This window comes from Tenebrio molitor, chromosome 1 (genome assembly GCF_963966145.1).
Source record: "Tenebrio molitor chromosome 1, icTenMoli1.1, whole genome shotgun sequence".
Taxonomy (NCBI): domain Eukaryota; kingdom Metazoa; phylum Arthropoda; class Insecta; order Coleoptera; family Tenebrionidae; genus Tenebrio; species Tenebrio molitor.
Genome location: NC_091046.1, coordinates 48,129,461 through 48,138,517, shown reverse-complemented (window position 1 = coordinate 48,138,517; position 9,057 = coordinate 48,129,461). Strand labels below are relative to the sequence as shown.

Here is a 9,057-nt window from a genome sequence, read left to right as displayed (position 1 = left end):
ATAATATAATTAAAACATGCCTAACTGTTTCAAAACTCAATTAATTTCGTATTTTCCATTTATAATATAAATATTTCTGAATTAAAAAAAAAGAAAAATGTTGCCTAAATTGACATTTGACAGTTCCATAGATTGTCCGTGGATGACAGTTCAAGCCAGGATAATTAAGATATTTGGAGGGAAAATCCTAAACAAACTAGAGTGTAGATATAACCACAGATGTATATCAAGATAATGATAAAATTTGCGAAAGATTTAGATTCTAGTTGGATCGACGTTTATTTTGTGATTTTTTACTGAATGGGGCAATTACATAAAGTGTTTTAAAAATGGATGAACAAAGTATGTGAGTTTTGCTGGACCAGTACAACTTCAGTAATTTTCCCCATTTTAGAACTTCTGAAACGAAGAAAAAAAGCCTTAAATGAGAATAATGAAGCCCTTTTGATAAGCGTTTGTACAGACCTTGCTAATTTGTACTCTGACCAGGGCAAACATGATTTTGCAATTGAAGAGTATACAATTATTGCTAACATCTACAAGCAGCAAAAGAAGCAATTAAATTATGGCATTGTGAACAGAGGCATAGGTGAAGCCTATTTAGGCCTGGAAAAGTTTGATAAAGCTGTACACCACCTAGAAATATATTTAAGTATGTTATTTTAGCTATTTTACAAAGAATCTGAAAAAAAATATGCTGATATTGTAGACATTTCGAGAGAGTTGAAGAACAAGTTAGAAGAGCAGAGAGCGCTTGCCACAATTGGACACATTTACCTCTCAAGTTATTTGAATTTACCAGGGCCAGAAAATAAAGATAAACTAACTTTAGCAAATAAATTTTTAATGAAGAGTTTGGTTGTGTCCCAGACCCTAAATGGTCAAATTAGCAAGGTGGAACTGGCTGACATGTCTGCACGCCTCTTTTCCAATTTAGGTGTAGTACAAGACTGCCTTGAGAATTTTGACAAAGCTTTAGAGCTGTTGAATAAATCAATTGTTCTTTGTAGAAGTAATGATTTATTTGAGCAGCTCCAAAGGGGATACCTGTCTTTGGCATCAGTATTTATGAAAAAGGGTGACAGGAGATCAGCCCTCCAACAGTACAATTTGGCAGCAGAGGCAGCCTGTTGGTATCTAGATTTTTTAATTTTCTGTGAGCTCACTTATAGTTTTTGTAGCAAAATTGCGTGACAAGCCAATTCTGCTAGCTGACATTCTAATAAATAAATCGGAACTTCTCATCAAGTTGGGAGACTTTTGTGCCGCCAAAAGCGCTCTGCTGAAAGCTTACAGACTGAAGATACCAGACCTAAACGATCGCAGAGTAATTGAAAACAAATTGAGAGTGGGTAAGTGGGCGTGCGTAACGACAGCTGATTGGCTGTATTTAGTCACGGGATGGAGTTCTCAAATCAGTCGTTTTTTATTAGTCGCGTCGATGAGTTCCAATGAAGACAAGCTGATCATGACTGAAGACACTGATTACAAAACACTGAAGACTTTGTACGAGAAGATGGGAGATGGCGCTTGCGTGTTGAAAATGTTCGACCGTGCTGCAGACTATTACAAAAAAATGCTCGATTCGGCAGAGAAAGCCAACCTGATGGAATCTGAGTTGGCAACCTGTTATTACAGTTTAGCGGAGACGTACAAAGATAACAAACAGTACAAAGAAGCGATCGTCTACTTTGAGAAAGAACTGAGTTTGTGTCGCTCGTTCAAAGACAGCCTCAACACTTTTTGGAAGATAACGGAGACGAGAGAACTAGCCGACGATCCAATATCTGAAGTGCAGGCAGTGTATACTAGGGCCCTGGAACGGTGCCAGAGAGAGGGCGACGTCCACGAAGAAGGAAAAATGTTGAAGCGTTTCATTCTCTACTTGCGCAGACAAAAGCAACATTCTGAAGCCTTCCAATTGGAGCAGAGCTTGGCTAAACTGAATTACCAAAGTTCGGAGAGCGACAGCGACAGTTCCGACGCACCGACCACCTCCATCGTCGGTGGAGACATCGACCTTGACGCGCTCACAGGTAAGTCAGATCCAATACCCCAGACACTATACTAAACGCCACCAGATGTCTCTGACGAAAGCGACTCGGAACCGCCGACCAAAACTCGACGACGCACTAAAAATTACACAGTAAAAAGAAACACTAAAGGGGAGACTCAACTCCACACTGCTTGCATCAAGGGACAGTTGAACGTCGTCCACCACCTCCTCGAACTAGGCCATCCTGTCAACGTACGTGACAACTGTGGGTGGCTCCCTCTGCACGAAGCTTGCAACTACGGTCACGTGGACATCGTCAAGCTTTTGTTGGACAAGGGAGCCGCAATCAACGACAGGGGAGGGACCCAGTGCCAGGGGGTCACCCCTCTACACGACGCCGCTTTTAACGGACACCTGTCAGTGATGCAACTGTTACTCGACAGGGGCGCCAACGCGTTCGCCAAAACTGACACAGGCGAGACCATCCTCGAATACTTGAAGGTTTGGCGCTCCAAAGTCCAATTAGACTTCGAGAGCGAACACGTTTATGAATCTTTGGCCGAGCAAATGTCACAGGCGCTCGACAAAGCAGGCGCCGCAAGCATCACAAATGACAGCCACGAACAAACTGTGAAATTGTCGTCGCCTACTAAAGATTTGCGTAGGTCCGCGCTGGTGGGTTTGGAAGATGAAGACAATTCTAGTCCTCCGCTGGATCACGCATTCGACTACAGATCCGTCATGTTGGGTTTGAGGCGCAAGAGCGACGGTAAAAGTAAGATTTCGCCGAAAACGGGAGTGAGCAAGAGGTCGGCGCTGGTGTCGGCCGAGGACATGGTCGACGATTGGCTCGAAGATGACGTCGGCAAGAGCTACAAGAAGCGGAAATCCAACTCGCCGGCGAAGTCGCATTCTTCGAGAAAGTCAACAGAGGAAGTCGTCACTCTGAACGATTCGTTCGAAGATCTCGATCTGTCGAACGGACTTGAAAGTCAGCACAATTCCGCCAGTTTATCTTGTCTACCGTCCACCTCTGCGGACGTCAATCGCGGCAACCAAATCCAAGATTCAAACAAACTCGCGAGAAGGAAGAGGCCGCAACAAACCAAACTGACCAGTTTTGGTCACTTGAGGACCGTAGTAGAAGCCGCCTCGAGAGTCTCTCCTAAAAACAGCAAGCGCGGCAGCTTCGACTCCGCTCCCAAGGTGGCGTTGCCGCGGACAAGCTCCTTCGAGAGCGCCCAACACGTAATGGAGCCCACGCTTTCAGTGGACGTCAGAATCGACAAGAAACTGTACAGAGTGCCGGTCCTGCTGGCGCAAGTCACCACCAACACGATCAAGTGGCTGGCGGACGAAGCCGCCGCCAGGTACGCCAAAAAAGAGTACATGATTCCCAGTCTCGAGTTGGAAACCAAAAACGGGGCGATCCTGGCAGACGACGACCCCATCAGTCTTCTCTTCCCGATGGGGGCGACCCAAGCGGAAGAAGTAGAGGCGCGTGTCGTTAAGTGGAACATCCCTCCGTTGATCGACCGCTACAGGGGGGCCTGTCAAGACATGTCCACAAGTAATAATCGACCCGTGACTCCATTTGATATTAATTTGTTTGTTTTGTAGAGCCGTGCGACCGCGTCTGTCAAATGTTGCAACAGTTGACTGTCAATCTAAACCTGTGCAATTGTGGTCTAAGAGGGGCGACACTAGCGCCACTGTGCAAGGTACTCAACAGACAAACCAATCTCTTGGAACTGGACCTGTCCGGTAACTTCCTGACGAACGAGTGCGTCCAGTTGTTGGGTGCGAGTCTCGCGTCTCTGGAAAACTTGCACAAGTTGAGACTCAACTGTACAGGTTTGCTGGCAGAGCATGTCCAAACTCTGGTCAACAGTCTATCACCCGATACGTCACATAAAGTGACAGATGTCGACTTGAGCGACAACTTGTTGGGGGATCAGAGTTTGGAGGGGTTGGCGTTGTTGACTCGACGATTCCAACTAAAAAAGTTCAATCTGTCGGGCAACAGACTCGGCAAGAATTTATTCGCCCACAGAGAGCTAACACTCAATCTAGACCAAGTCGAAGAGTTTGACTTGAGCGACAACGACTTAAGCAACGATGCTCTTGTCAGAATAGTGTCATGGTTGCGACCGTCGAGACTGAGGAGTCTCGACGTGTCGAGGAACTGCGCGAGTTGTGGGTTTTTGAGGGAGATGGTGAGCGGCTGGAGCCGAGTCGAACAGTTGAAAGTGTTGAAACTGTCGAGGTGTCACGTGAACGACGGCGACCTGTTCGATCTGCTACGGTTGGTTGTTGGCGCTCGTGTGGGCAAATCGTGACCAGTTTGTCGTTTCAGAGTCGTGGATTCGCTCGAGAGACTGGACCTGTCGTACAACGACGACGTGACAAGCGTCTCGTTGAGAAAGCTGCTCGAGAAGAACATCCTGCACTTGGACTTGTACGGTTGCGGCAAGATCTTCGACTACTTCACCGGCTCCGCCAAGTATCTGGGGTCGACACCTGACCCCAGTCGGGGTAAAAGCATCAAGATGAGCTTGCCGGAAGATGGCGACAAAGAAGCCGACTACATGATCCAAATGTGGAGGGAGCTGTATGGCGGCAGGACCGTAGTGGAGCGAACGTCTCGCTTTTTGTACATATTTTTGCGAAATGAGACTGCGTGATCTCGTAAAATAAAATTTATTTGGATATTTACATTACAACCGTAATTTAGTAACATTTTTACAACAAGAACAATTTTAATCAGTCCTGATTTTTCCATTTTTTTTTAATCAAAAGAAAGTGTTGCGGCGACCGAGTATCTCGTTTACTTCACCTTTATGTACTACTTTGTTTTTAGTCAAAATTTTTGAGATAATTAAAAAATCACATCAGTGCTTTTCCAGTGGGTAACATGTCAACATTAAATAAGACACTGTCATAGGAATAAAAAAATAATTAAAAAAAGTAAAAAATGCCAACATGAATTATGTCCAGTGAAAGAACTAGATGTGTCTATTTGACTTCGCTTAAAATTCTGCTTGTCTTTAAATTAATTAGTCATGTGTGCCGATTGACTACACCAGAGTCGTATCACATTGCAATGACTCGTAGCTAAACTAAACTACCGAACTTGAAGTAAAGCTGGTCCTTTTATGGCGACAAATGTAAAAATAAAAATTGACCGATCAAAATCTACGTGAAATGTGTCCCCATGTCACGTCACGTAAAAATAGAGAATTTCGGATTTTTAAATATAAAATATTTTGAGAAAAAAAAAATAAAATGAGAGATTTAGATTGGAAATCACGTTACGTAACATTTTTCTTACTCCTAATAAAATTGTTGACGCTCAAAGACAAGCACCAATGGTGTATCACATGTCGAATCGAATCCGGCTCGAAGGACCGAAAACGCCGACCCCCCCCTCCTCTACCATATGTCGAACGCTCCAGTCGTCTGATTGACATTGGCGATGACGCTTTTAGGATCCGGCGCGAACGAACTCCAAGTGGTGTTGAAACACTCCTCGAGCTGCACCCCGCAAATCTGCACCGCCCTCTTAACGGCACACATCTTTTCGACGACGTAAAACTTGGTGAGGAGGGAGTCAATCCAGCTTTGTAACTCTCTCCCGGTCTTCTTCGAATTGGAGACGCTGACGGCCTTCAAGATGGTCTGGTCATAACCGCTGTCCAAGAACTTGTCGAAGTTGTCGACGACGCTCCTCGAGAGCGGACCCCCGTGTATCAACGTCGCTTGTTTCTGTGTGATGGGGTTGCTCATGTGGTACTCCAGGGGGGTGATGAGAAACTTGACCTCAGCCAGAAGGGTCTGCTGGTGGATGAGCTTAACGGTCCAGGGCCCAGGAAGGTGTGGCTGTTTCAGGATCGGCTTCGAGTGACCCGTTGCGGAATTTTCGTCGATTGATATGTCAGTCACTTCCGCTAAAGTCCCCATGGGGTTCACCCACAGGCATGATATATTATGCACGAACGTGACCTCGCTCGATGCGAACTTGTACACCAGGACCGGTTCCGAATTGGGGGAGAGGATCCTGGGGAAGTTCCTCGACATTTGTTCCTTCTGGTCGAAGTCGCTGCTAACGATCAGCTCTTCCAGGCGTTTGGTCAGCGCAGATGGCGCCACTAGATATGTCATGTTGATAGGTCTGAAAGCGACCTCTACGTCCACCTCTGACGCATCCACCGCGGTTCTCAAATGAACCAGAGTGTACTTGTACGAGTCTTTCGAGTGATATGAAGTGGCCGATTTCGTTTCTTTTATCTGTATCTTGCAGGTGCCGTTGGTCACGCTCCTCGCCCAGATTCTACCAATCGAGGAGATCACGGTCCTGAGTCCGTCGTCGATTTGCGGCGTTAGGTCCATGTGATGGTAGATGCTCTGCCAGTAAGAGTGCAGATTCGGCACCTTTCTCGACGGTTTCTCCACCCCGAACAACCACAACTCCAACTTGAGCAGAATCGCTTGGTTTATGATCGGTTCGAATTTGCGCGCAAAGTACAAGTGCCTCGACGAGGTGGTCTGGATACGAGGCCAATCGTCGGGCCGGAAGTCGTTAGGGCTGCACCCGCACCAGTCCACCACGTGCTTATACTGACACTTGCAGCCCAACTTGCGCTTCCAGTTGGTGACGTGCAGGTTGTTATCGACGTAAGAGTCGCAAAAGTGCGTGTTGCGCAACACCGTGTGAAAGAACGACTCGGCCGGCAAGAGAGTGTGTCTGAACACCTGTCTGAGTCCCGACACTAACTCGTCGGGCTCTTTCGCCGCCACGTGCGCGACGAATTTGCGCGAGAGGGCGATCCAGTCGCTGCCGCCGTCCATCTGGAGGCCGGCGGGGAGTTGGCGGTCCGCCACACGCCACATGCGCATGTCGCACTCGACGAATGTCTTGTCCAGGCCTTGCTTCTGCAGGAAGCGCTGGGTGTCCCGACCGTGCGACTTGACGAAGTTGCGGTCTCGGTTCGCCGAGAGGAACCGTTCCAGCGAACTTACCATCTTGACGGGGTAGTCGGATTCGCTCAGGTTCAAGACGAAGTCCCACCGCCAGCCGGGCATCTCCAGCAGCTCGGACATGCAGCTGAGGAGCATCTCCAGGAGCGACGCGCCGCCCCAGATAGTCGCGAAGCGGCGACGCGTTAGGCGGACGTTGGGGAAGCGCTGCTCGAGGTGGAGCAGCTCGCGGAAGAGGTAGTCTTCCCTCTGTAAATCCAATCCGAATTAACCCACACTTTCTGAGACATTTTAGTATTTTGTAGTACCAACTTGACGAACAAAATTCCCCAAATTGGTGTTTAATTCCCAACTTACCACGTCCACGTGGATGTAGTAATAGTGATTCTTGTGGTACAATATTTTTAACAGCCTTTTGACCTGTCGCAGCGCCCTCCCGTTCAAAGTCAGCAAGAAAACAATTCTGACGTGATCATCTGCGACTGGAGATTCAGTGTTGGCAACTTGCGGCACAAATTCTTACAACAAAATAAAAAATAAGTCAATGTCAAGTCTGCTAGACTGCAGTACTTTTTATTCCTGTTTGATATATGTTGATGGTGTAGTAGCCCCCGCAGGTCGCGTGTGAGTCTCCCGGACACTTCATGTTGCATGACGAATCTGGCAGTTTGTAAGTGGCGGGCGGTTCTTCGTTCCCGCAAAAACATTCAGTCCTGAAATGGCAAAATGAATAAATTTGGACGTGTTGACGCACGCGCACTCACGAATACTGGACCCCAGCGTACTCGAATCCAGACTGGAGACACAACTGGATGCAATAATCAGGAGAGTTGGTCTTTTTATTGACGCCAAAGTACCCACTCAACAATCTGTAATTATTCTCATCTTTAAAACAACCGAGCGCTTTTCCGGTGATTTTGCCATCGCCGGGACAACTCCCTGTGAGGCGCTTGGGGTAAAGTAGGCCCGCCAGCGACCGACAGGTCACGTTGACGATCAACTGCTTACATTTCTGGCTCTTAGCTCTGTGAATGGCGGAAACAGCCTCTTTACCTGCGATCTCGCACTCAGGTTTGAAGCTCAACTCTTCCACTCGCAACACGGTCGTGTTAACCGCTTGGGGTTTTCTGCGGCTGACGCTGTCCACAGTCTGCGAGACAGGCTGCTGGCTCTGCGGCTGCCAGTCATCGAGGGAACTGCTCTTGTTCAGTTCAAGGAAATGCGCCGCCAGCAGCACTTGGAAGAGGAGAATGACCAAACCGATGAGGAAAAACACTTTGTACTTTCGTAGCCATCTGCCATTACCACCTTTTGACGCGACCATTTCAAGATAAAACAAACATCACCCCCATCGCTGAACATAACCTCACATTTTTAGCTTATCGTCGAAGCGGAATTTTAATACTAAGGAGTCCGAGAGGTTTACATGACCTAAAATGCGAACGGTAATTAAACACACGCAACAGTTTGAACTTTCGTGCTGGAAAATAATCCAAACAAAAATCGTTCAGATGTGAAATTTTACAAAATAATTATAGAACATTGTTACTTACGTAGTTATTATGGCACTTTCTTAATGTGTTTCTTAAGCAAAAAAAATCTAATTTGAGCAGGGTAACAACCCCTTGGACTCTGGTTAATTGCACATGTGTAGGTGCAAAGCGTGCAGCGGGGGCGTCAGCTCAGCTAAAGGCCCATTCACTTCACACAAAAAGTAACCAAAGCGTCTAAAATTAAAGCAAATATCGTTTCAAGCACTTTTAGAGCAAGTTTTGACACAAATACAGTTTTGTTCCTTCTCGTAGTTCTAATTTCTAATTCATCCGTCCAGTAAAGTTGCAGAGTAAAGGCGGCCTTACAGTTGGTCCTTACACCAAGTCAGAGACTCAGAGATAACATACCAAGATTACCAAGCACAGAACACATATGTACTTTAATACTAAGGCGTTATCTCTGACTAAAGGCGGCCTTCACCAAGGCAACAATTGGCAACATCTTGCCGGCAACATTTTTTAGTAATGACCGGCAACATGTTGCCAATTGTTGCCTGCAACATTTTTTAGTAATGACCGGCAATATTTATT

General features: G+C 46.7%; 2 protein-coding genes across 3 annotated transcripts; one reads left to right on the top strand and one right to left on the bottom strand.

Annotated features, from left to right (window-relative positions):
• Positions 1-162: 162 nt before the first annotated feature.
• On the top strand, positions 163-4,711 carry LOC138141180 (tonsoku-like protein). Of its 2 annotated transcripts, XM_069061860.1 has the most exons (8): positions 163-342; positions 395-652; positions 710-1,129; positions 1,182-1,352; positions 1,434-2,036; positions 2,082-3,566; positions 3,617-4,301; positions 4,353-4,711. In XM_069061860.1, exons 1-8 carry the CDS (start codon positions 330-332, stop codon positions 4,678-4,680), a joined length of 3,963 nt encoding a protein of 1,320 aa, XP_068917961.1. In that variant the 5' UTR covers positions 163-329; the 3' UTR covers positions 4,681-4,711. The 2 variants fall into 2 exon arrangements, with proteins under 2 accessions (XP_068917961.1, XP_068917962.1); XM_069061861.1 differs by lacking the exons at positions 163-342; positions 395-652 and having other exon boundaries at positions 800-937; positions 1,011-1,129.
• oxt (Xylosyltransferase oxt) lies at positions 4,681-8,958 on the bottom strand. The gene is made up of 5 exons (XM_069061862.1): positions 8,527-8,958; positions 7,738-8,404; positions 7,544-7,686; positions 7,331-7,491; positions 4,681-7,222 (listed from the first exon to the last, which is right to left on the bottom strand). The coding sequence occupies exons 2-5, from the start codon at positions 8,295-8,297 to the stop codon at positions 5,429-5,431; spliced, it is 2,658 nt and encodes an 885-aa protein (XP_068917963.1). The 5' UTR covers positions 8,298-8,404; positions 8,527-8,958; the 3' UTR covers positions 4,681-5,428.
• Positions 8,959-9,057: the final 99 nt, after the last annotated feature.

Excerpts from the sequence above, each read along its gene's own strand:
- oxt (XM_069061862.1), bottom strand. The coding sequence starts at position 8,297 with ATGGTCGCGTCAAAAGGTGGTAATGGCAGATGGCTACGAAAGTACAAA. Across the intron at positions 7,492-7,543 it reads ATATCAAACAGGAATAAAAA|AATTTGTGCCGCAAGTTGCC; the intron begins GTACTGCAGTCT and ends TTTTGTTGTAAG. Across the intron at positions 7,223-7,330 it reads ACTACATCCACGTGGACGTG|AGGGAAGACTACCTCTTCCG; the intron begins GTAAGTTGGGAA and ends TTGGATTTACAG.
- LOC138141180 (XM_069061860.1), top strand. Across the intron at positions 1,130-1,181 it reads TTTGGCAGCAGAGGCAGCCT|CAAAATTGCGTGACAAGCCA; the intron begins GTTGGTATCTAG and ends TAGTTTTTGTAG. Across the intron at positions 4,302-4,352 it reads GACCTGTTCGATCTGCTACG|AGTCGTGGATTCGCTCGAGA; the intron begins GTTGGTTGTTGG and ends TTGTCGTTTCAG.